The sequence below is a fragment of the Bombyx mori genome, chromosome 24 (assembly GCF_030269925.1).
Source record: "Bombyx mori chromosome 24, ASM3026992v2".
Taxonomy (NCBI): Eukaryota; Metazoa; Arthropoda; class Insecta; order Lepidoptera; family Bombycidae; genus Bombyx; species Bombyx mori.
Genome location: NC_085130.1, coordinates 19,136,555 through 19,162,906, shown reverse-complemented (window position 1 = coordinate 19,162,906; position 26,352 = coordinate 19,136,555). Strand labels below are relative to the sequence as shown.

Here is a 26,352-nt window from a genome sequence, read left to right as displayed (position 1 = left end):
GCGCAGCTGCGGGACCACGCGCACGTGCACGACGCGCTCGCGCACGACGCCAGGTACGCACCCCCCCTCCCCCCACTCACAGCACGCGCGCGCAGCTGCGGGACCACGCGCACGTGCACGACGCGCTCGCGCACGACGCCAGGTACGCACCCCCCCTCCCCCCACTCACAGCACGCGCGCGCAGCTGCGGGACCACGCGCACGTGCACGACGCGCTCGCGCACGACGCCAGGTACGCACCCCCCCTCCCCCCACTCACAGCACGCGCGCGCAGCTGCGGGACCACGCGCACGTGCACGACGCGCTCGCGCACGACGCCAGGTACGCACCCCCCCTCCCCCCACTCACAGCACGCGCGCGCAGCTGCGGGACCACGCGCACGTGCACGACGCGCTCGCGCACGACGCCAGGTACGCACCCCCCCTCCCCCCACTCACAGCACGCGCGCGCAGCTGCGGGACCACGCGCACGTGCACGACGCGCTCGCGCACGACGCCAGGTACGCACCCCCCCTCCCCCCACTCACAGCACGCGCGCGCAGCTGCGGGACCACGCGCACGTGCACGACGCGCTCGCGCACGACGCCAGGTACGCACCCCCCCTCCCCCCACTCACAGCACGCGCGCGCAGCTGCGGGACCACGCGCACGTGCACGACGCGCTCGCGCACGACGCCAGGTACGCACCCCCCCTCCCCCCACTCACAGCACGCGCGCGCAGCTGCGGGACCACGCGCACGTGCACGACGCGCTCGCGCACGACGCCAGGTACGCACCCCCCCTCCCCCCACTCACAGCACGCGCGCGCAGCTGCGGGACCACGCGCACGTGCACGACGCGCTCGCGCACGACGCCAGGTACGCACCCCCCCTCCCCCCACTCACAGCACGCGCGCGCAGCTGCGGGACCACGCGCACGTGCACGACGCGCTCGCGCACGACGCCAGGTACGCACCCCCCCTCCCCCCACTCACAGCACGCGCGCGCAGCTGCGGGACCACGCGCACGTGTACGACGCGCTCGCGCACGACGCCAGGTACGCACCCCCCCTCCCCCCACTCACAGCACGCGCGCGCAGCTGCGGGACCACGCGCACGTGCACGACGCGCTCGCGCACGACGCCAGGTACGCACCCCCCCTCCCCCCACTCACAGCACGCGCGCGCAGCTGCGGGACCACGCGCACGTGCACGACGCGCTCGCGCACGACGCCAGGTAAACACCCCCCCCCACGCACAGCATGCGCGCGCAGCTGCGGGACCACGCGCACGTGCACGACGCGCTCGCGCACGACGCCAGGTAAACACCCCCCCTCCCCCCACTCACAGCACGCGCGCGCAGCTGCGGGACCACGCGCACGTGCACGACGCGCTCGCGCACGACGCCAGGTAAACACCCCCCCCCCACGCACTCACAGCACGCGCGCGCAGCTGCGGGACCACGCGCACGTGCACGACGCGCTCGCGCACGACGCCAGGTACGCACCCCCCCTCCCCCCACTCACAGCACGCGCGCGCAGCTGCGGGACCACGCGCACGTGCACGACGCGCTCGCGCACGACGCCAGGTACGCACCCCCCCTCCCCCCACTCACAGCACGCGCGCGCAGCTGCGGGACCACGCGCACGTGCACGACGCGCTCGCGCACGACGCCAGGTACGCACCCCCCCTCCCCCCACTCACAGCACGCGCGCGCAGCTGCGGGACCACGCGCACGTGCACGACGCGCTCGCGCACGACGCCAGGTACGCACCCCCCCTCCCCCCACTCACAGCACGCGCGCGCAGCTGCGGGACCACGCGCACGTGCACGACGCGCTCGCGCACGACGCCAGGTACGCACCCCCCCTCCCCCCACTCACAGCACGCGCGCGCAGCTGCGGGACCACGCGCACGTGCACGACGCGCTCGCGCACGACGCCAGGTACGCACCCCCCCTCCCCCCACTCACAGCACGCGCGCGCAGCTGCGGGACCACGCGCACGTGCACGACGCGCTCGCGCACGACGCCAGGTAAACACCCCCCCCCACGCACAGCATGCGCGCGCAGCTGCGGGACCACGCGCACGACGCGCTCGCGCATGACTCCAGGTCTGCACAAACCCGGGCCCCCGTGGGCCCCCCACACTTCACACCCCGGCCCCCGCGGGACGCCCCATACGCACGCCGCACAATATTGATACCCCGTGTGTTATTCAGATACACGGCGCTCGACCACATCCCCGAGGAGCGGGAGCAGATGATAGCGAGCTACCTGGAGGAGCTGGAGAAGAAGGGCCCCCCGCCTCCCCCCACGGCCACCGAGCCCTCCCGCAGGAACAAGCACTGACCGGACCCCGCGTGTACATTACATGAAGCTGTGAATAAACTATAGTTTAATTAAATAAATAAATTCTTGAAAATTTGGATCGTTGTTTTACTGAAGATCTCTCGCGGCGCGGTGCGCGGACACAGACACCGCATTATGTTTTGTTCATGTCTTGTCGGATCCTACCCTTCCCCCCTACCCCTGGTGCAGCTCCCAGCACCGGGCCCCCCTCTCGCTCGACGTGCAACCCAGCGCACAGACACGGTCCGGCGACAGAACCAGCGCAGCCCTGCTCCTGCTGGGGCCGAGCCCCGTGAGCTCGCCTACCAAACTAAGGAAGCTGGAATAGCCTCTTTAGGGTCAATTCCCACTGAAAGAGCAGCGGCCGGCAGCGTCTTTTTGAGGCAAAATATTACAAACTATTTTGAATCTTATCTACGTGATTAAAAAGTTCATAGTCATTTGAAGGCAAAGGAGGGATAGCGTGGCGTCGCGAGGCTGCACGAGCCTTCTACCGACTAGTCAAAAGAGGCGCAGCTAGCTGACGTGCGGCCGACCGCGGTGCAGCTGACAGACTCGCGGCTGCGCGCGAGCGACCATTTTATACCCGCCCGCCCTGCCGCTTGCGCATTTCGCGTCATTTTATTAGAGGGTATCTTGTTCTACTTCTACATCTACAGCCAATGCTATGATACATAAATCCAAATCCACCATATTTATTGCCACACAACTTTCCTTGAGTGAAGTAGATCGCACACTAGTTTTCAAAGCTACTACGCGGAGGCTCATTGCGGCGCCTCGGGATGCCGCGCTGCCTCTCGCGGCGCCGCGCTCAGTCACTTGCTCTTACGGCCGCTGCGCGCCGCTGCTCTTGCAGTGGGAATTGACCCTTAGGCTACCGGCGATAGGAAAATTACACTATTAAATAAATTAACTAACTATAATCAATAACTATAACTTATATTTATCTGTTTATTTGTTAATGATATTCCCCGATCGCCGCCGACCCAGCTAGCCCTATTCGCTGACGACACAACCGTTTACTACTCAAGTAGAAACAAGTCCCTAATCGCGAGTAAGCTCCAGAGTGCAGCGTTAACCCTCAGTGGTTCCGAAAATGGCGCATAGACATCAACCCAGCGAAAAGCACAGCAGTGTTATTTCAAAGGGAAAACTCACCGCTTATTTTCTCCCGTATTAGGAGAAGAAATATCACACCCCCGATCACCCTCTTCGACCAACCTATACCCTGGGCCAGGAAGGTCAAGTACCTGGGAGTCACCCTCAATAACAAGGTCATACTTTACAAAACTTGCATAAGGCCGGTGATGTCTTACGCGAGTGTGGTGTTCGCTCACGCGGCCCGCACACACATAGACACCCTCCAATCCCTACAATCCCGGTTTTGCAGGTCGCCGTCGGGGCTCCGTGGTTCGTGAGGAACGTTGACCTACACGACGACCTGGGCCTCGAATCAATCCGGAAATACGTGAAGTCAGCGTCGGCACGGTACTTCGATAAGCTATGTGTCATGATAATTGCCTTATCGTTGCCGCCGCTTACTACTCCCCGAATCCTGATCACGTAGGAGCCCTAGACACATCCTTACGGATCCATCAAATCCAATAACCCTTGCATTAGACACCTTCAGCTCACCGGATCTTCTCAGCGCGTCGCGATTCCGATCCGGTAGTAGATTCATTCGTGAAGCAGTTGCCCTTGAGTTGTTAGTTAGGTCTCCTTCGGAGGCGCTCGGGCAGCTGTTAGCAAATCCCACCCCTCCTGGCTGAGCCTTTGCTCGCCCACCTGTCCTGGTGAAACTGGAAAGGCATCCGGGCCACTTCAATTATAGAAAAAAGTCTGGCCGATTCGTGCGTCTGTTTGTTTAAATATAATTATTGCAGTGCACCGATGTTCGGAACGAGAATGAGCTGAGCTGAGACCGCGCCACTATTTAGTTCTGGACTTGCGTGTGCTAGACGCGAGTCGCTCAGAGGATTTTTAAAAAAACAAGTTTTATTTTGAATGATTTACTCGACATATTATCTATTAATTAAATACATAATTTAAATTAAACTATATTCACATTAGGACTAAGCTATGAGTAATGAAATATAACGCCGGGGGGGGGGCGCTTGTATGTCGCCCGCTAATCTAAGAACTTTCTCGCACCACACACAACACGCACACACACAGTTAGTTAAAATTACAAATAAATCTCACTAATGTCTTTTTTGTTTCCTCTTTATTAAAGTATGTATTGTAATTAAATCTATCAGAGAAAACTTAACTTCAATAACATCTACAGTACAGAACGCGCGCGGCGCGACCTCACGCGCTCTCATGGCACACACCCCCCCCCCCTCCCGTAAGTGGTTACTGGAGCCCATAGACATCTACAACAGCTGCCCCACCCTTCAAAACGCATTACTGCTTCACGGCAGATATAGGGCGGTGCTACCTACCCGTGCGGACTCACAAGAGGTCCTACCACCAGTAAGTGGTCACTGTGCTTAGTGCGAATTTTGTTAACGTTCTCGACAGCGTAAAAGTTAACTCCAATTTGTATGGAGTAGGTACAGCGCCCCTAGCGGCAAACGTACGCAAACGTTACAACTCCATACAACTTTGAGTTAACTTTGCCACACTGATTTCTAATGTTATTCCTGGATTTACTTGGGACCTTATGAAATAAAAGGATGTCCTGAAGTCTGATATAATGCCAGTCCAGACTATAACTTAGAATGTGATTTTAAATATATTTTTTAGAAAATATAAGCCAACTTAAGAAAGTCATTTAAAAGTTTCCTAATAATTCAGTGTAGCTTTTTTTGTTAATAATGGAGATAAAATTTAATTACTTTGTAAGGTGCTGACATAATTAAGAAACTGGCATAAAGATAGTGACGAAAAAAAAAGAAAGAAAGAAAGTGTCACATTATTTTGTACAACCCAAGTACCATCCCTCTGTAGCCCCGCTCGGATTGTTGCACACAGCATTAAGTGTCTAACTGGGGACTAGCTTCATGCTTAGAGTTGAAATTAAAAGTGTTATGAGATCATCAATAGACTCATAACAAAACTGACATTTGAGTTGTGCACAGAGTCAATAAAACATATAGGCAGAAGTATCTGTGCCAATACAGCCAACCATGGCAATGGAGGACAAACAAAGATCAAACATGACTGATTAAAAATATTGGTAATTAAAATATATTTTTCCTTAAAAATATATAGTTTGTAATTAATTAACATAGTCCTCGGAATGGTTTTCAATGTACCTAATTAAATTAAAAAGAAATGATTTTTTTTATTGCCCTTGTAGGCAGACGATCATACGGCCCACCTGATGGTGAGTGTTTACCGTCGTCCATGGACTTCAGCAATGCCAGGGGCAGAGCTAAGCCGCTGTCTACCGCAAAATTGTTGATTGAGTGAGTGTGGTGGGGGGAGGGTGGGGGGGTCAGGGCGCGGTGTCCTTGTGCAGCAGCGCGGGGTCCTGTAGCGCGTGCGCCCGCAGCAGGTGTCGCAGGGCGGTGCGGCGGCGGGCGAAGCGCCCCTCGCACAGGGCGCAGCGCCAGCGCGCGGGCGGGGCGGCGTGGCGGCTGCGGTGGATGCGCATGAGGGTGGTGGTCTGGAAGCGCGCGGGGCAGTGCGGGCAGGGCACGGGGCGGTCGGGCAGGTGCGTGGCGACGTGCTGCAGGTGGGTGCTTCGCCGGTGGAAGGCGGCACCGCACTGCGCGCACACGAACGGGCGCTCCCCGGTGTGCAGCCGCTCGTGGATCTGACGAGACGAGCCCATGATCGCACGCGCACTTACTTTTTAAGGGATTTTATGACCTGGTAACTAAGACCTTTGAATGCCTCACTGGTGACAGGACCTCTTGCGAGTCCGCACGGGTAGGTACCACCACCCTGCCTATTTCAGCCGTGAAGCAGTAATGCGTTTCGGTTTGAAGGGCGGAGTAGCCGTTATAACTATACTTGAGACCTTAGAACTTGTATCTCGGGATGGGTGGCGCATTTGCGTTGTGAGGTCATACCACCAGTGATTACGCAAATTATAATTTTGCGGGTTTCATTTTTATTACACGATGTTATCCTTTCACCGTGAAAGTCAATCGTGAACATTTGTTGAGTACGTATTTCATTAGAAAAATTGGGATTCGAACACCGGTGCATCACTCAACACGAATGCACCGGACGTGTTATCCGTTAGGCCACGACGACTACATGTCTATGGGCTCCAGTAACCACTTCGCACCGAGTGGGTTGTGGGCTCGTCCGCCCATTTAAGCAATAAAAAAAAGGTCTTATTCTAATTTATATTCTTATGTTTATGAAAAACTAGCTGACCCGGCAGACTTCGTAGTGCTTCAATCGATAAATAAAAAACCTAAACTTTTGTATAAAATAAACTTAAAACAAACAAAAGGAATCCGTCCGAGGGGGGACACATCAAAGGGAAAACAAAATTGTTATTTTTATTTATTCCGAGCATTTTCATATTTATCTACCTTTTAAACCTTCTCTGGACTTCCACACATAATTCAAGACCAAAATTATCCCAATCGGTCCAGCCGTTCTCGAGTTTTTAGCGAGACTAACGAATAGCAATTCATTTTTATATTATGAAATGAAATGAAGATGATTAATTTTAGACATTAATCAACTGGGATCAAATCAAATCAAATGAGATGAGATGATATGGAAGTACATATAATCAGTAAAATAATGGTCATTTACTGAGATTTTTTCAGTGGACTTTTTGGAGGATCCCGAGAAGCACGTCCAGCGGCTTTGTTTCATTTTTCTAGATATTATACATTTAATAAACCACCGTTATTACACATTTAAACCCGAAGAAACACTAAATAGACAAAATAAAACAAATCAACTTTACTCCTCGCGTTCCCGCCAAAAAACAAAAAAAAACACACGCTCACTTACTTCTCTACTAACAACGGCGGGCCGCCCCCGCCGCGCCCCCCGGCGTGACGTCACACGGCCCACGGGGGGCGGGGGGGGTCAGTGCGGGCTCCCGAACTACAAGCGATACTTTCCACTAAGCGACTCGCATCGCACCAAATCGGAACAAATTCTACAGCCTTTAGACGACATTAGATCGTGTGCGGAGTGCTTAGAGTGTACATCAGCGTGGCGGCGGAGGGATCGGGTGCGCGACTCACTTTGACCTGCTCGGCGTTGGAGGCCCGGTAGTCGCAGTAGGAGCACTTGTCCGTCTTCTCATAGCCGTGCTTGGCCCGGCAGTGCATCAGCAGCAGCCTCCGCGTTATGAACTTTTTACCGCAGTGCTGAGAACAATATTTTCTTTCTTTTAAACTATTGCATAGCTTTTATCGCGGCCTTTGAGCGCGACGATCGAATCAAAAAATTCCGTAACGAAAATAAAACCTAACAGCCCCGTTCCGCCTACTATGTAACTCGCATTCAACACGTACACACGTTGCGCTTGTGTAGTGTTTGTGAATGAGCGCGCGGCGTGACGTCGCACTGCATGCGCATCATGAAAAGTCTGCCCATCTCTCTCTCTCTCGCGCGGCCTAGCTTATGAGTGTGAAGGGGACTCTGCACTCACAAGGTAGGTACCGGCCTATTTCTGACTCCAATGAATTTAGGAACTTGATGTCCATGGGCCTCGTTGAGCACAATAATAATAAGGAAGATGTCCTCTCACCTCGCAGACCACATCAAACCCGGTGTGTATTTTATAATGATTCCGCAGTGACAGTTTGGAAGTTAATATCTTGTGACAATGTTCACACTCTATCTTCTCTTTCACTTTCACATCCTTCTTCTCTTTCTTTTTAACTTTCTCCTTTTTCTTATTTAACTTTTTTTCTTCTTCTATACTAGTATTTGTTTCATCTTCGTTGGCATTTGTCGTGTCCAAATCAATTATTAAATCCGAAATATCAATAAAAGTGTATGTGGCATCGCTCTGTGACTGCATTTCAGTTTTAACTACACCGTCTCGTGTGTGGGTGCTGCTCTGTAGTATCTGCTGGGTCTGCTCACACTTCTTCCGGAACTTGTATGAATCATTTATCAGTTGTATGCACGATGTACACATTACTTGTGGATACTCATCGTTCAGTTCCACCTGGAAAATATTTGAGCAATCAACAAAATGATTTACAATATCATGGTACTTAAACAGTAAAAATAATCCTTACTCATTAGGCAATTGAGTCTCTGGCTATATGTCGTTACGTGTCTAGTGTTATATTTGAAGGGACCGTTAAAAGGTTTCATTCTAAATTATAAGTTTTCTGAGGCATTGTATCTGTGTATAACGTGTAAACGTTTATGAGAGAAAATAAATATTATTGTAAGGGCTTTCCTGACCTTAAAACTGTAATACTATAACCAAATAAATTTGTGGTCTGTTAGCTTTTATAAAACTTTTATTCTAACTAGTTCCAGACTAGCAGTACTAAAGATATAAATAAAAATAACATAAAACACCGGGAACAAACCGCACATGGTCATCCTGTATTTAACATTCCCTGTATGGATACCGAGACTGATGTACATATTTATGTGTTTAAATATATCATCATCAGCCCACAGTCCTATACTGCTGGACATAGACCTCTCCCAATACACCACTGAGTCCAGTTTTCGGCTCTCCTCATCCACATCTTGCCAGTCACTGTTCGGAGGTCCGTCATGGGGCATCCCACATTACGTTTTCTGCTGCGCTGTCTCCACTCGTGAAGCAATCTGCTCCAGTGATCGTCGATTCTACGGCATATACAGTCAGCCCAGTCCTTATTTAATTAAATATATACATTTAGATATTAAATACCCAAACAAAGAGCAAATGAACCTGTTCAACACACGATGTTTGCCTGATGCGGGAATCGAAGCCACGACCGTCGACGCAATAGTCAGCCGCTAACTACAGTACCACTCGGCTCTGCTCCTGGCATTGCTGAAGTCCATGGGCGACGGTAACCACTTACCATCAGGTGGGCCGTACGCTCGTCTGCCTACAAAGGCAATAAAAAAATTAAAAAAAGAGCCAGTCAAAAAATAAGATATGGCACGAAAGATGTTTTTTTTGCATTTGTTTACTATTAGCAGGGCCTTAAGTACAGAAGTACAGATAACAACGCTAAGGAAATTAGAGATACCTCTTACAAAATAGAAAAACGGTTAGTTACCTTAACTCCTGTGGTGGATAATATAACATTTGTATATTTTTCATGGTGTTCCGGCATAGGGAATATAGGATTTAAATTCTGGATGCTTAAACAGGTGCGACAGCTGTTCCAAGTCATTTTGTTCCTAATATTAAAACCTATATTTTACTGCCTTTATAATTTTTAGTTAAATTGCATTCTAGATACAAATACATATGTAGGTATCTTAAAAGAATAATAAATAACAAAATCAGCGACCAAAACAATTAACTTGACGTTTAAGTTTGACATTTAAACAATTTTCGCGTTTTGTTCGCACCTATAAAAATATATATGGAAATTCTTATATTTTATGTCATTGGTATTTCTAACAGTTTAACTACTTACGGGCATACAAAAAATACTTATAACAATATAAATTAAAGTTACTTAGCAAGCGATGGAGACTGTTTTAAAGTTTGCAACCGGTGAGACGTTTTGTTACGTTTTAAGCTACAGTTTTGAGCGAACAATTCATTAACCCCGTACATCATCTGGAGTTTCCATACCTTCGTCATTTATCTAAGCAGTGACAAGAGAACAATTTGTTTAAAGTAAATAGGCACTTATTGACGAAACCTTTAACTCGTAGCGATTGATATCATAGAATTGGCAATATTTGACAAAGTTTTTTTTTTTTTTATGGCTTAGATGGGTGGACGAGCTCACAGCCCACCTAGTGTTAAGTGGTTACTGGAGCCCATGGACATCTACAACGTAAATGCGCCACCCACCTTGAGATATAAGTTCTAAGATCTCAGTATAGTTACAACGGCTGCCCCACCCTTCAAACCGAAACGCATTACTGCTTCACGGCAGAAATAGGCAGGGCGGTGGTACCTACCCGCGCGGACTCACAAGAGGTCCTACCACCAGTAAAAACTTGAATCGCGATACCTAATGACATTTTCAAGATATTTAGCGATTTCAACCACCGTTTGAACCTTCGGTCTACTGACCAATACCATCCACTAGTTGTAAGATCTACCCTTTCGCAGTCGTCACCCCCCATAAACTTATTGGTGAGATTGTATTTTCTTTGGCTGTTGGAAGTCCTGAGTAAGTTTAATAATCCTTAGAAGAGATATGCAAAAGGAGTAATTAACAAACTGCCACACTCAATTTAGTAGATAGATTATTATTTTAAATTTAATTTTTATCGGTTATTGTATGGTAAACTGACAATGAAAATGTAGAATAGGGATCGCAGCGCATAAAATAAAAGTTACACTATTCCAAAATCTTCTATTATAATAGTAATTAATAATTAACACTAATTTTATTACGTCTTACTCATTTTTCAACCGTCTTCGCCATCTTCCAATTCTCTGTCATTCTATCTGTCATTCTCTTCTCTCTTTCTTTCCGTTTTCTCTCACTAACATCTTAACGCTCCGTTCCACACTCTATTCATACGTTCCGTTCTTACCAATCCTACAAATATAATAAATTCCGGACGAAAGACAGAAACATACAGTCAAGGAATAAGTCTTAATATCACGTCGATGTCTAACTAATCATCACAGACATTTTTTTGTATTTGGATCTGCTTAAACAGTATTTCATTTAAGTTTTAAATACATATTTCGATTCCCTTCTAAGTTTCAGTTTTGGCGGGCTTTTGGTGTCTGCTACAGACTATACAGCCTTGCGGTGGTCAGCGCCCCTGGCTGTATGCACATGACATGCGATACGTCACAGAACTTTAACGATGCCAAAGTTCACAATAGACCTGAGACCTGTGTTTGTTTTACAGTCATCTAATGGCGAGGGGTGACATTAGCAATGCCACGATCAACGCTATGTCACTGTTAGCGCTCAAGACTCTTCACAGAGCTGATAGTTCGGTCTTACGTCTCCAGATGCATCGTTTTGGCATTGCTGAAGTCCATGGGCAACCGTAACCACTCACCATCAGGTGGGCCGTATGCTCATCTGACTACAAGGGCAATAAAAAAAATATGCATCGCATGTAAGGGGTGCGCCATCTTAGCTCATAATTAAAAGTCTCATTTAAAAATTCCTTCATCTTTATTTCTTACTATATTTACAAAAACTAATTTACAATTTATATTTAACAATACTGTTTTATTACATAACTTACTACTGGTTAGATTGCTAAACTATTCTAAGTTAGATGTACAAGGTTTTAAAAAACCGAACGATAGTAATATTGCAGCTCAGAAACAAGCGACTTTTTAGCGGGAAACCTCACTCGGTTATGTGAACTGTTTTATGCTTCTTCCAATATGAATGTGCATTAACATATATTATAACTATTAACATCACAGATGCAACTAATGACTGTAAAAGTAATGTTTATGTAGGTAAAATGGATATAATAATGTCTCTTAAACACACACATATATCACACTCGCCACTTTTAAGAGCTGCTTTTAAAGTTTGATCCTTCGAGCCGGATTTACGAGTGAATTGGTTTTTGAAAAAATAGTCTTGAAACGTAATGGGGAAGAAATTGTAGGCTAACGCGTTCTCTTTGCTGCACTGGAGGCGTGAACACGTCGTCACCCCGCAGTAATGGTGATAAGTCGCATATAAAACGGGAGATTCCTTTGCCCGGCTTCTTCATATCACAGATAGATGTCGCTACAAAACTAGTGTTTCAGTGTTGTCAGATTACTAATCGATTCTATTGGCAGTTTCTGAATCTGTCCCTGCTGGTCCCTGGCGACGCCGTGGCAGCGCGCCATGTGTCTCCTGACGTGATCCGTCTGCTGGTAGTTCTTCGAACACATAGGGCACATGTACCTGGGAATTATTGTAAACTTACTATTTTTTATTGTCGAACAACGAATTTACAACTTATCGTCAAAAGTTAGCAAAAGAGGACTTGATTTTGTCTTTCTTCGTTTTTAAATGTGTTTTAATGGTAGCCTCCCTCAAAGGGACTCTCTCGGTCACCAGTTTTTTTTTTAGAGCTCAATAAATTCATATTACTATAATGACCGCAGAATTTTCAAAGGACTTTTAAAGGAATGCTTTGAGGAAATCGTGGAAAATTAGCATCGGTTGTGGCCGATAACATTGTGAATGGTGGGTTTTACGGTTACTACGGATATTAAATGGCAAGCTCCTGTATAAGTTCACAGATGTAGGAAAATGAAACAAACAAAGCCCCCGGACGTAGCTTCTCGGGTTCTTTCAAAAAGTCCACTAGAAAAGCCTCACCTGTACGTGGGCCGGGGGCGGTGTCTCTTTGAGACGTGGATCTGGAGGCGTTTCTTAGATTTCTCCATTTTCTGACAAACCGGACACTGAGGAGAAACGAAGTCATCATCAGCGAGACAGTTCCGCATCGGGATGTTAAACAGACAGACGAAACCAGAAGGACTTGTTTTGAGACGCACAATACTAGGACGTATACTAGTACTTAATATTAATAATGATATGGAATATTCCAGAATGAATGAACTATAAAAGAATTAATTCCGTTTTCTCTAATATAATAAGAAAATAAGAAGAAATACGAATGAACACTAAATAGACAAAATAAAACAAATCACATGACTTCACTCCTCGCGTTCCCGTCCAAAAAGTCCTGTGATCGTTAGCTACAACCAGACGTTCTAAAGATTGTCCATGTCCAAACTCAAATACGGTTAATGGCGCTCGAAAACTTAAATTTAAAGTAATTATAATGCGACGCCTGCGATCACCTAGTCACACCAGATACGATAGTTACGTGGTCCTAATAGCTATACTATACTAGGGTAGTATCAGAAAGATATCGGCACTAGTGTTTGGCATTACTCACGATACTAGTCGTTGACTGACTAAACGTTTACGGTAATGATTCTGAATATTAAAAAAAAGATTATAAACAAAACATGTCAACCACTAGTGCTTTCTTCCAAAAATAACTAGAAATGCGTCCATTAAAGAATTTATTTCATCTATTCTGAAGGCAGAAATATATGTTCGGTAAAAGTTTACAAATGCGTTTTGTAGAAAAATAGAGGGTAGTTAGCACAATATTCAAATATCAACGAATAATAGTAGGCACCCGTCATTACTGGTGGGAGGCGACGTTGTGAGCCCCTGCGCTTTGCAGTCACAACCGGGGAATCGGTGCTCATCCGATCGGGCTTATCTTATCATATCTATACTAATATATAAAACTACAGTGGTTTATACGGATGTTCCGTTATAACTACTGAACCATGCATCCGATTGACTTGAAACTTGGTATCCGTGTAGAAAATACATGCACTTAATGGATAGGCTAATATTTATATGAGTGTTGGACTCCCTACACCAGTTGCGGGGGCGTTAATGATCAAAATCTTTAAGAGAAATAATTATGTTATTTTAATTTTAAATGCACGGCGAAGCGGACGAGTACCGCTAGTTATATTATAATCTTTGTTAATTATTTCTTTAATGGACGATTTTAGGTAACTTACAAAGAAACTAACTAGTGCCAACATCTTACCTTTTACGATATGCGCTGTGGTCCAGGGGCCCTGTTCGTTGTGTCATTAAACTTTTTACGAGGCCGATTCAATAATATCTTTTTCGGGCAGCTGTAGGTTGAATGTTTGTATATAATATCGAGAGACTAAGTAAAAAATACTAGGTAAATGTCTCTTAATATCGCCTGTTCAATAATATGTGTGTAGCAGCCTTTAGTCAAATGAGTTTTTTATGATGAGTGTGTAGAGTGTTTGAGCAAATTATGTGTATCAATATCGGGTACGACAGAAGGTAGTTCAGTTATGGAGCTGTGTGTGTATGTGTATGTGTGTTTTTTTAATTTTTTTTTTATTCCTTATATGGGAGGATCAGCTCACGGCCCACCTGGTTTTAAATGGTCACCAGAGCCCATAGACATCTACAACGTAAATGCCGCCACCCACCTTGACTTCTAAGGTCTCAGTACAGTTACAACGGCTGCCCCGCCCTTCAAATTGAAACGCATTACTGCTTCAACGGCAGATAAGGGTGGGGTGGTGGTACCTACCCGTGCGGACTCACAATAGGTCCTACCACCAGTAGATGTGTGTGTGTGCGTGTGCGTGTCTACAGCTGCACCCTGACGACGGGCCCCTGCTGGTCGTCCGGGAGCCCGTGGACCCTCCTGGTGTGGGCGCGCACCTTGTTCGGCTTCTCGAACCGGTGCTCGCATATTGGGCAGAGGTACCCGTACCGCTTGCCCGTGTGGGCGTTGTGCTTGTGTATCTGGAGGAACTTCTTCGACTTCAAGCGCTTCGGGCACATGTCGCACTGCGGACACACGCGCGCGTTACTGGGGGCGCGGCCGTCGGACGTCGACGCGGGCCCAGAGACGTGAGACTAGTAGCTGTTTGTCGCGCGACGGATCTATGAGCGCTCATATGGCCCTGACTTGAGTAAAGTGAAGACGAGGAGAAACTAACCATTGAAACAGGACTGTTCAAACTACTTGCGACCTAATTATATTTACTATTAAAGCTGGGGAGACGCAGAGAAAAATATTTTGAAAAAAAATCATAGTAATAGATAGCTTCGCTTTTAAGAGATTTCATGGCAATGGAATTTTATAAGAATATAGGTAAATTACACCAAATATTGATTATAAATCACAAAGAATTCTATTATCGAAACTATTTATATATAAAACTATTTTCTGATTGAAACATGCATCGCGGACCATTTTCTGGACACGTTTGCATTAAAAGAAAGAACTTAGCGAGAACAAGAAAGAAACAATTTAGCGAGTGAACATTGAGTGCGAATGAAGTCGTGCGCCTGTAAGAGTTTCGATGTAACGAGTAAATCGCATGAAAGACAGAATGAAATTAGCAAGTAAATTAAAAGAAACAAAGAACACATTTAGCGAGTGATTTTATTTAGCAAGTTATCAAGATGAGAGATTCAGTTTATGAAGACTTTAGGAGCATTAGATTCGTCGTGGGTACCTGGAAGTTCTTCTCGGGCAGGTGGATGGCGATGTGCTGCACGAGGTTGGAGCGGCGGTGGAAGGTGGCGCCGCAGTGGTCGCACACGTACGGACGCTCGCCGGTGTGGCGCCGCTCGTGGATCTACACGCACACACGCACACGCGCGCTCATCAGTACTCACCAAGTGCAGAGCGCAAGAGTCGCTACTGCTAGAAGAGACTGGACAAATCTTATATGTCAAAATTGACGAGTATGGTGCTTCAGTCGTGGCCAGGCGCTGCTGTGCTGCGTGTGTGCCACAGCAACGACAAGCCACTTATGACGTCATGCGTTCTCATAAATGTTCAATAAAAATGTTTCAATTGTTTCACGTATTTTCTTCTCTTCACGACACATTCATATATATCTTTTACGCCGCTGGTTCTAAGTAGTCACGGACGGACGTGCAAGGGGACGTGGCAAGGGGACATGGTGAGGGAACATAGTAAGAAGACGTAGCGAGGGGACGTGGCGAGGGTACATGGTGATGGGACATGGTGAGGGGACATGGCGAGGGAACGTGGTGAGGGGACATGGCGGGGGGACATGGGGAGGAAACATGGCGAGGAGTCGTGTTGGGGAGCGCGGTACTCACTGTGAGCGCCTCCTTAGTGGCCGAGCTGTACTCGCAGTACGCACACTTGTGGATCCGGCCGAGCCCGTGCCGCGCGCGCTTGTGCTCCTGCAGCTGGTTGTTGTTGCGGCATCTCTTGCCGCACGACTGCGGGAACACGCGGATACAGACTTCACAGGCAGCCAACTTTCTGACCTCGTTCGAAGAGGACTTTTACAGCTCGCATGCTAGTAAGCTCACGTTAAGACGTCCTAAGTTCCGTGCCATGTTCCAACGGGATCGACCCTGGCCACAGGTAATCAATCATCGTCGATTTTGGACGTCAGCAATGCCAGAGGCACGACCAGTCTGCTGTCTGCTGAGATCTGTCAGCCCAGTGTGTAAGCGTGTGTTCAAGCACTGTCGTGTGACGTACGCACTCACCCCCCCCCCCCCTCCCCCTCCCCCGACCTTCTGGCGTCCCTCCATGAGAAACGAGGCTGAGCTCCCAGTCGCATTACGGAGCACGTGATGCCGGCCGGGGTGTCCCACAGTACGACACCAATAGACCAACAGTATACAAATATAATTGTGTAGTTTGAAAACTAAGCAATTACCAATTTAATATTTGGTTTTTATGCTGTCGTTACCGGTCACAATATTAGAGCGAAGTTATAAGAATTATTGTATCCTCATCGGCCCTTGTAGTTGATCGGAGAAAAATTGCGATACTTACAAACGTACCGAGCTAACTAGAGCATTTTGGCATAGCAGAGAGGGTTCGCCCTAGGGGTCGCCCGCGCGCGCGGGTACAGCGCACCCACCTCGCACACACAGTAGTTAGTGTGGAACCGCATGTGGGCCTTGTAGGTGGCCTTCATGCGGAACTCCTTGCTGCAGGTCGGGCACTTGTACGAGGCCTGGGCGGGACACGCGGGGCGCGGCCGACGCGCGCGCGACACCTTCGGCTGCGGGAACAGGACGAGGGGCTCCGGTCACTTTACTGGTGGAAGCGCACACTACATGCCTCCAGGAGTCTTGAGAACCTTCTTAATGTCTCAATGGGCGCCGCATTCACGTAGCGATGTCTATGGGTTCTGGTGACCAATTAACCAGGGCTTCTGGGCCGGCCACATGAGCCGTGAGCTCATACATAACCTTTCTAATGTCCCAATGAGCGCTGCATTCACGTAGCGATATTTATGGGTTCTGGTGACGAATTAACCAGAGCTTCTGGGCCGGCCACATGAGCCGTGAGCCCATAACCTTTTTAATGTCCCAATGGGCGCCGCATTTACGTAGCGATGTCTATGGATTCTGGTGACCAATTAACCAGGGCTTCTGGGCCGGCCACATGAGCCGTGAGCCCATAGCCTTTTTAATGTCCCAATGGGCGCCGAACTCACGTAGCGATGTCTATGGGTTCTGGTGACCAATTAACCAGAGCTTCTGGGTCGACCACATGGACCTTGAGCTCATTCACTCGAGCGAACAAAAAAGAACAAAAAAACCTGACTAAATCTTGCCATAAAAGTCACAGATGAAGTACCTAATCCACAAAGCCTACTCTGTAAGATTGGAAGCCCATCCAAACAACCTTACTAAGCATTTAATGGACAACCAAATGACTACAAGAAGACTGAAGATCTACTAGATCTACCGTACACAGATTGATATAGACATGTCAATGGACATTGTGCATGCATCGCCTAGGATATTGTTTTTTTCTCCTACCGACGCCGAAAGTTCGATTTTCCTCCCGCTGTACAGGGAAGAAAGTGTAACTTTTCCTCGCTGGGTACAGACAGGTGCGCATGCGCGTTAGTGTCTACGTCTGCTCTCACGCACCTAAAGTTCTCCGCCATTGTTGTGCTCGGGTAATTTGCAATATTGTGTTTAGATTAAAGGTTAAAATAAACAAAAGGCAATAAAATTTAATATTAAAAAAAAAAGATGAGTTCATCAGACAGTTCTTATTCAATTAGTAGCAGTTTATTTAAAAATTACATAAAAAGTTAAATTGTTTTTTTATTCCCCCGTCAGGGCTTCGCACTTGGACTCCGGCTCGGTACTCCACGAACTATCGGCATGGTAGGAGAAAAAATAGTATGTGCACAATGTACTATTCTCAAAACTACGGTTGAATGTCTTAAAACAGCTTATTGTTTAAAAAAATAAAACAGTATTAGATGTACTTTCACCGTAAATATTATTACTCCTAGACATGAAACAACCACAATGCAGTTCTACTTTAGACCTCGTTCATCCACTGCCCCAATGTAAGTTCTGTAGCCGAGTACCTAAGGTACTTATGAAGGTACTCTCATTCTAGTCTATACATATATAAATGGGTAAACATAAAACAAGTACCATTTTCTCTTTTGTTTTCCAAATCAACTCAGTTCTCCTTTTCAGAAAACAACAAACAAAATGAATGAGATCTAGGTACTGAGTCCTCTGTGATTATGGTCGAATTTAGATTATCAAAAGAACAATAGTTTTCAAGAATAAATATTGAGTGTTACAATACAAAATATAATGTGTACCTAAACTTGTCATTAAATAAGATCACCCACCCTGCCTATTTCTGCCGTGAAGCAGTAATGCTTTTCGGTTTGAAGGGTGGGGCAGCCGTTGTAACTATACTTGAGACCTTAGAACTGATATCTCAAGGTGGGTGGCGCATTTACGTTGTGGATGTCTATGGGCTCCAGCACCCACTTAACAACAGGTGGGCTGTGAGCTTGTCAAACCACCTAAGCAATAAAAATAAAAAAAGATCAAATGCAACAATAAAATACCTTGATCTCAATCTTTTCCTCTTTAATATCGACAAAGTTCTGGTCATCCTGCTTGTAGTCTTGTTCATCTTGGAAACTGTCTTCGAAGGCACTGTACTCGTAGTCTGGGATGTCCTCATCTAGTTTCTTAATCTTGGGTCTCTTTAAGGCTTTAGATATTTTAGTGTATCTGTAAATGCAAATATAAGATTGTGAGTGGGAGGGCTTTCCATTGTATAAACCTCTCCATGAGGGGAGACAAATCTAACTAAGCCCATGGATGTCACATTTCTTCAGCCTTTCCAATTTCTTAGAAGGATCAATAGACAGCCTGTACAGTAAGGAACGAAATAAGTGCCTGAAGATTTACCGATTCACCTTCCTTCCACTGCCTCGTGCTCCCTAGGCTCAGCGTCGTTTCCGGAGGTGGGACCGTTTGTCCCTTGACTGGTACACGATGAACAATTGTCGCTGCTTTTAATGGTTACGCGTGACTTGCGTTGGATAATTTTTGTTTTTTGTAATAAAGAATATCTGCCGCGGAACGCGTGTGCTATGTGTCCTATGCGACGGCGACCTCTGCCCGTAGGCTTGGAGGGGTTGCTCAGGAAGCTTCTGGTTGGCTAGTCGGCCATCTACAGGCAAGATCGAACCTTGCTGCACCTAGGTTAAGATTTGTATTGTCTTGAAGATGTATTTATTGCCTAATACTCGATATTAATAAAAAATATAGAAACATGAAAAAATCTGTTTCAGTACAAATCAGCCTATAGACAACATAAGTTAATATGGACATGAGATCAAAGTAAACACATTGACTGTCCCACACTTCACCAAAATTAATCGGAAGCTTCAATAAGAAATAGTGGTACTTACCTGTGAGATGTTACAATTTGCCCCACCCCAAGTTATTGATAGACACTTAGCATGTGTAATTTAGGATCAGATATGATGTGAGACTCATTAAACAGACACCATCCACTGGACATCTCTCGTCCTGATCGTCGAACGACGACCGGGTATCGAAGAGTTTGCGTGATGCATGGATTGCGTGAATTTTACGCATCCTACCCATGGGGGCGGTTCTGCTTTTCCTCTGCTGATCCTGACGTCTGTGCGGACCGTCTTAAAGACGTGGTGCTCCAGGGGATGGAATTGTTTATTCCCTCCTCTGAAGTGCCCGTTGGGGGTCGCAGCAGACCCTGGTATAACAATGCCAGCAGGGATGCTGCACACCTCAAGCGGTCCGCATACGTGGCATGGGATAATGCCAGGAGACGTCAGGACCCTAACATCTCAGAGGAAAGGCGGAAATATAACGCCGCTTCCAGGTCCTACAAGAAGGTTATTGCCAAGGCGAAGTCGGAGCACGTTGCTAGAATTGGCGAGCGACTGAAGAGCTATCCCTCTGGGAGCCGTGCTTTCTGGTCGCTCGCCAAAGCTGCAGAAGGAAACTTTTGCAGGTCTAGTCTCCCACCACTACGCAAGTCCGATGACAGTCTGGCCCATAGTGCGAAAGAGAAGGCTGACCTTCTGGTCAAACTCTTCGCCTCGAACTCGACTGTGGACGACGGGGGTGCCACACCACCGAACATCCTCCGGTGTGATAGTTCCCTGCCCGAGATCTGCTTTACACAGTGTGCAGTCAGGCGGGAACTCCGACTCCTGGACGTCCATAAGTCGAGCGGGCCAGACGGCATCCCTGCAGTGGTTCTGAAAACGTGCGCCCCTGAGCTGACGCCTGCGCTAACGCGTTTGTATCGCCTCTCTTATTGCACTAACAGGGTTCCGTCTTCATGGAAGACTGCCCACGTCCACCCTATCCCCAAGAAGGGTGACCGGTCGGACCCATCGAGCTATAGGCCTATCGCGATAACTTCCTTGCTTTCCAAGGTGATGGAGCGAATAATTAATATACAACTCCTGAAGTATCTGGAGGATCGCCAGCTGATCAGTGACCGACAGTACGGTTTCCGTCACGGTCGCTCAGCTGGCGATCTTCTTGTATACCTTACTCACAGGTGGGCTGAAGCCTTGGAAAGCAAGGGCGAGGCTCTTGCTGTGAGCCTTGATATCGCGAAGGCCTTCGACAGGGTCTGGCATAGGGCACTTCTATCGAAGTTACCATCTTACGGAATCCCCGAGGGTCTCTGCAAGTGGATCGCTAGCTTTTTGGATGGGCGGAGCATCACGGTCGTTGTAGACGGTGACTGTTCTGATACCATGACCATTAACGCTGGCGTTCCACAAGGTTCGGTGCTCTCCCCCACGCTTTTCATCCTGTATATCAATGACATGCTGTCTATTGATGGCATGCATTGCTATGCAGATGACAGCACGGGGGATGCGCGATATATCGGCCATCAGAGTCTCTCTCGGAGCGTGGTGCAAGAGAGACGATCAAAACTTGTGTCTGAAGTGGAGAACTCTCTGGGGCGAGTCTCCGAATGGGGTGAATTGAACTTGGTTCAATTCAACCCGATAAAGACACAAGTTTGCGCGTTCACTGCGAAGAAGGACCCCTTTGTCATGGCGCCGCAATTCCAAGGAGTATCCCTGCAACCTTCCGAGAGTATCGGGATACTTGGGGTCGACATTTCGAGCGATGTCCAGTTTCGGAGTCATTTGGAAGGCAAAGCCAAGTTGGCGTCCAAAATGCTGGGAGTCCTCAACAGAGCGAAGCGGTACTTCACGCCTGGACAAAGACTTTTGCTTTATAAAGCACAAGTCCGGCCTCGCATGGAGTACTGCTCCCATCTCTGGGCTGGGGCTCCCAAATACCAGCTTCTTCCATTTGACTCCATACAGAGGAGGGCCGTTCGGATTGTCGATAATCCCATTCTCTCGGATCGTTTGGAGCCTCTGGGTCTGCGGAGGGACTTCGGTTCCCTCTGTATTTTGTACCGTATGTTCCATGGGGAGTGCTCTGAGGAATTGTTCGAGATGATACCAGCATCTCGTTTTTACCATCGCACCGCCCGCCACCGGAGTAGAGTTCATCCATACTACCTGGAGCCACTGCGGTCATCCACAGTGCGTTTCCAGAGATCTTTTTTGCCACGTACCATCCGGCTATGGAATGAGCTCCCCTCCACGGTGTTTCCCGAGCGCTATGACATGTCCTTCTTCAAACGAGGCTTGTGGAGAGTATTAAGCGGTAGGCAGCGGCTTGGCTCTGCCCCTGGCATTGCTGAAGTCCATGGGCGACGGTAACCACTCACCATCAGGTGGGCCGTATGCCCGTCTGCCTACAAAGGCAATAAAAAAAAAAAAAAAAAAAAAAAAAAAAAAAACATAGACCTTTACAGTTGAAAAGGTTAAATAAACCCTCTCTTATCCAGAGGAAGTCGGAAGACCTGAAGCTAAATTAACCGTTGACTGTCACTCTGGCTTACATAGAAAACAGAATTTCTTTTGGACATACTTTGTGAACAGCTTGCATCAGACGATTTTGAGAATTTTACCCGACATAGTATATTAAAAATATTAGAAAATAATCATGTTTGCTATCATATTGAGGGGTAAAAAGCTATAATGGTTTAAGCGATATTTATCATTGTAATTAAAGATGTGTTTTATTTGGTATTATCATCAACAATTTGTTGTTTTTTTTGAACTTCAACTAAGTTTATTGCATTCAAATAAGTGGCTGAAGGTTTTTTGTTTCGAATTTTTTCCAAATTTTAAATTTCAAATGGCTTTCCTGTAAATTTGCAAAAATGTCTCTTAAACCAAATAGCATTTCACCCCTTGATATGTGATTGTTTCCATTGCTTGAGCCTTGCCTCTGGTGTGGGAATACTTACTTCTTTTTTGTTTTATTCCCTGATATCCTATTTAGTAACGTTTTCTCTGTTTTTTTACTTTTCCTTCTGAACTTCAATGCTTGGTTCAATGAGTCCAAACAACCAGAACATATCCTCTGTGATAGACCATCATTTTTCTTAATCTGAAAAGTTTATATGGTATTATGTTATGCCCACTTCACTTCACATATTTCTACATGTCTACTGTTTACTGGGCTACTGTTAGATATATAGCAAACAACACAGTCCTAGAAAGAGTCATAATACTCAAGATCTACCATTGCCAATACCTTCATTAAAATTAAATATTTTTCTACATAAATTATATCCAGGTTTTATTTAAATTAATACCAGGAAGGCGATAAACCCATCTATTGAAAATAACTAACATTAAACTCGCCCATGGACACCACAATATGACTATTAGCCTCCCAAAGAAATTATTAGTTCTCATTTGATAAATTCCAATTTTTCAAATTCCACTACGATTGAAACTTTCAACTCCGTGCCTCAAGAAGAGGTGTGGAGTTAGGAACTTAGCGTCGGAGAGCTTCGGTAACGGTTAGCACCAGGTAGGTGATCTGCTGGAGCAATAAAACTTATTTTAATTACCTGTAAACCAGTTGTAACTTTTAGTTCGCGCGTACGTTTCTCCTCGGTTTGTTTCTCGTTAAATATCGGCGATAGATCCTCGGTACCGAGACACGTTCTGCAGTAACCGTCCTCATTGGCCTCAGAGGCTAATTTACAAGAATTCTCAAGTTTTTCCCGACGTTTTGTGCGATGTCTATTCGCCATTATATTCATGCGGTTTAAAAGTAAAACCGCCAACATGATTATTACGTTTATATTAAATTGAGGGGAAGATATTCTAAATTTTTTATTTAAGTATAATTCTACTTATTTTTCATTTGTTTTAATTAATGAATCGCGTTATTAAATGTGTTGTACACAAACAAAACAAGCTGTACCGCATAGGCCATTTTGTTTTTGTCATTTGACATTTATTGACATTTTTGTTTGTTTACTGATCGAACTAACTTCATTGCAAAGGCTTTTCAAGACAGATTTACTGACAGAATTTAAAAAAAGCTAATTCAGTATTAAGCATATTCGGTAATCTATACATATAAATAAAATTGGAGTGTCTGTTTCTAATATTGAAATAACCGCTTTTTACTGCATGCATATATATGTATATATATACGGAACACACCAAAATAACATTTTTTACAATTTTTGTCTGTCTGTCTGTCTGTTTGTTCCGGCTAATCTCTGGAACGACTGGGCCGATTTTGACGAAACTTTTACTGATAGGTAGCTGATGATATAAGGAGTAACTTAGGCTACTTTTTTTGACTAGCTTCGCCCCGCGGTGTCACCCTGGTAAGACAATAACCGCGGGTAACATTTTGGGACTCAGATATGAATAATAAAATTTAATATTTCCGGAGCGAAGCGAGGGCGGGTCGCTAGTATCATATAAAGTAATCATATCCAGTAGATACTCTATTCTATGAGCCCACAGACGTCCACTACCGGACATAGGCCTTCCTCCAAAGCCTCGCCACAACAATAGGTCCAGCGCTGCTTCATTATTAATTATTCAATATTCCTTGCAGAAATTGTTTCAAATATGAACAAAGCTCCTGTTAATTATCAGTAAAATAAAAAACCATTTGCAAGCTATTTCCCCGATGGTTTTTATTTTTATTGCTTAGGTGGGTAGACGAGCTCACGGCACACCTGGTATTAAGCGGTAACCGGAGCCCATAGACATTTACAACGTAAACGCCACCACCTACCCCTAGATATAAGTTCTAAGATCTCATGAATAGTTACAACGGCTGCCCCATCCTTCAAACCGAACCGCATGACTGCTTCACGGCAGAAATAGGCAGGGCGGTGGTACCTACCCGTGCGGACTCACAAGAAATCCTACCGCCAGTAGAGATAAGTTGATGCACCTGTTTAAAATGTAGTTACGTTATGTTTCGCTATAACATACAACGATCAATAATATTAAGTTGTGTACAACAATAGCACGCTAAACAAGAAAATTCAACATACACACTGACAAAAGGTCAGCCATGGACAGGCTGAGAAAAATATGAGGGAATAAAAATATCACCAAAAGCCACTAAAATTAAAACTGTGAGAGCGTTCGTCTTTCCCATTCTTCTTTACGCTGCCGAGATCTGGACATTAACAGAAAGTGAAAAAAAGGTGGTATATGTTCAAAATGTGGTGCTGGAGAAGAATGCTGCAAATATCGTGGAGGAAGTTCAGAACATATCATTCAATTCTACAGAAACTCGGCATTGATGTAGCTTAGTACAGTCTGTGCCGAATCGTTGCCCAATAAACAGGTTGCAAACCGTCGTACTCCAGCAAGCGAGGTTTTTTTTTTTTTTTTAAATAAATAAATAAGTATTTACTAACAATCACGCCACGCTAACTGGTCCCGTGATAAGTTCGTAAAGAACTTGTGTTACAGGACTTACAGGTACCAGATAACGGATATAAATGTAAGATTTTTATTATACACATACATATATTTAATATACATCCATAACCCTGGAAAAGACATTTATATTTATTATACAAATATCTTCCCTTGGCGGGATTCGAACCCGCGACCCCCTTGTGTAGTGACCATGTCACTTACCACTACACCAGACGGCCGTTTGGGTTCATCATTCACCATACACTCAAGGCAGCGCTCATGGCCCGACTAGATTCTAAGACGTGGGTTGAAGAATTACCTATTGTTTTGCTAGGACTTCGTGCAGCACCACGGACCGACTCAGGCGTCAGTGCCGCCGAAATGACATACGGGCAAACATTGCGTTTGTCGGTAGATTTTTATAATGGTGGTATTATACCAATATTAAATCACGTTGGGGTCACCACTGTTGTCTGTGCTTATATATAGAGCGTGTGTAATATTATGTAGGGTGATAATTATTAACAAGACACGACAGTTTGCAACCTGGTTATTGTTCGACGACCCGACACAGATTGTACTAAGCTAAGCCCGCTATCAAAGAGTATATAATCACCACGCCCGCTACATCATCACGCAGCGTCTATCTACCATCATTCAGGGTCGCATTGTCACTTTCTTCAGAGATGTTTTGGGACGGTAGACGACTCAGTTAAGCGCCTTGTGGTGCAGGGCATGATAGAGGGTACAAGACTGCACGGCAGATGACCAAATAAAGGCAGCTCTAAGCGGTCCCGTCGACGAGAGCACACAAAAAGGCAGCAGTATGCGAGTGATGGCGACGTCTGAAGAAGCGCACCACTACTCGATATGATGACCGGGACCACTATGTCAAGAGTGCAAACGACTGAGAAGAGAAGACTTTTTTATTGCTTAGTTGGGCGGACGAGCTCACAGCCCACCTGGTGTTAAGTGGTTACTGGAGCCCATAGACATCTACAACTTGAATGTGCCACCCACCTTGAGATATAAGTTCTAAGATCTCTGTATAGTTACAACGGCTGACCCACCCTTCAAACCGAAACGCATTACTGCTTCACGGCAGAAATAGGCAGGATGGTGGTACCCACCCGCGCGGACTCACAAGAGGTCCTACCACCAGTAATTACATAAATTATAATTTGCGGGTTTGATTTTTATTACACGATGTTGTTCCTTCACCGTGGAAGTCAATCGTGAACATTTGTCGAGTCCGTATTTCATTAGAAAAATTGGTACCCGCCTGCGGGATTCGAACACCGATGCATCGCTTAACACGG

General features: G+C 46.4%; 3 protein-coding genes across 12 annotated transcripts in view; 1 reads left to right on the top strand and 2 right to left on the bottom strand.

Annotated features, from left to right (window-relative positions):
* The window catches only part of LOC101739300 (transcription elongation regulator 1), a 51,684-nt gene extending 49,285 nt beyond the window's left edge, over positions 1-2,399 (top strand). For all 6 annotated transcript variants that reach the window (XM_062675959.1, XM_038020041.2, XM_062675960.1 and 3 more), the window contains one exon: positions 2,193-2,399. In XM_062675959.1, coding sequence (XP_062531943.1) covers positions 2,193-2,322 — 130 coding nt within the window. In that variant the 3' untranslated portion in view covers positions 2,323-2,399. The remainder of the gene's footprint in view (positions 1-2,192) is intronic.
* Positions 2,400-4,315: 1,916 nt separating this feature from the next.
* Positions 4,316-9,764, bottom strand: LOC101746183 (zinc finger protein 81). Its single transcript, XM_012689496.4, has 4 exons — positions 9,492-9,764; positions 8,000-8,425; positions 7,491-7,616; positions 4,316-6,085 (listed from the first exon to the last, which is right to left on the bottom strand). Exons 1-4 carry the CDS (start codon positions 9,606-9,608, stop codon positions 5,765-5,767), a joined length of 990 nt encoding a protein of 329 aa, XP_012544950.1. The 5' UTR covers positions 9,609-9,764; the 3' UTR covers positions 4,316-5,764.
* A 1,757-nt stretch (positions 9,765-11,521) lies between these two features.
* LOC101739585 (zinc finger protein 808) lies at positions 11,522-23,597 on the bottom strand. 5 transcript variants are annotated; one of them, XM_038019913.2, is made up of 8 exons: positions 23,200-23,597; positions 22,588-22,730; positions 18,803-18,971; positions 16,826-16,969; positions 16,044-16,169; positions 15,428-15,550; positions 12,699-12,784; positions 11,522-12,253 (listed from the first exon to the last, which is right to left on the bottom strand). In XM_038019913.2, the coding sequence occupies exons 1-8, from the start codon at positions 23,419-23,421 to the stop codon at positions 12,160-12,162; spliced, it is 1,107 nt and encodes a 368-aa protein (XP_037875841.1). In that variant the 5' UTR covers positions 23,422-23,597; the 3' UTR covers positions 11,522-12,159. The 5 variants fall into 5 exon arrangements, with proteins under 5 accessions (XP_037875841.1, XP_037875840.1, XP_062531941.1 ...); XM_038019912.2 differs by having other exon boundaries at positions 11,522-12,278; positions 23,200-23,596; XM_062675957.1 differs by lacking the exon at positions 16,044-16,169 and having other exon boundaries at positions 11,522-12,278; positions 23,200-23,596.
* Positions 23,598-26,352: the final 2,755 nt, after the last annotated feature.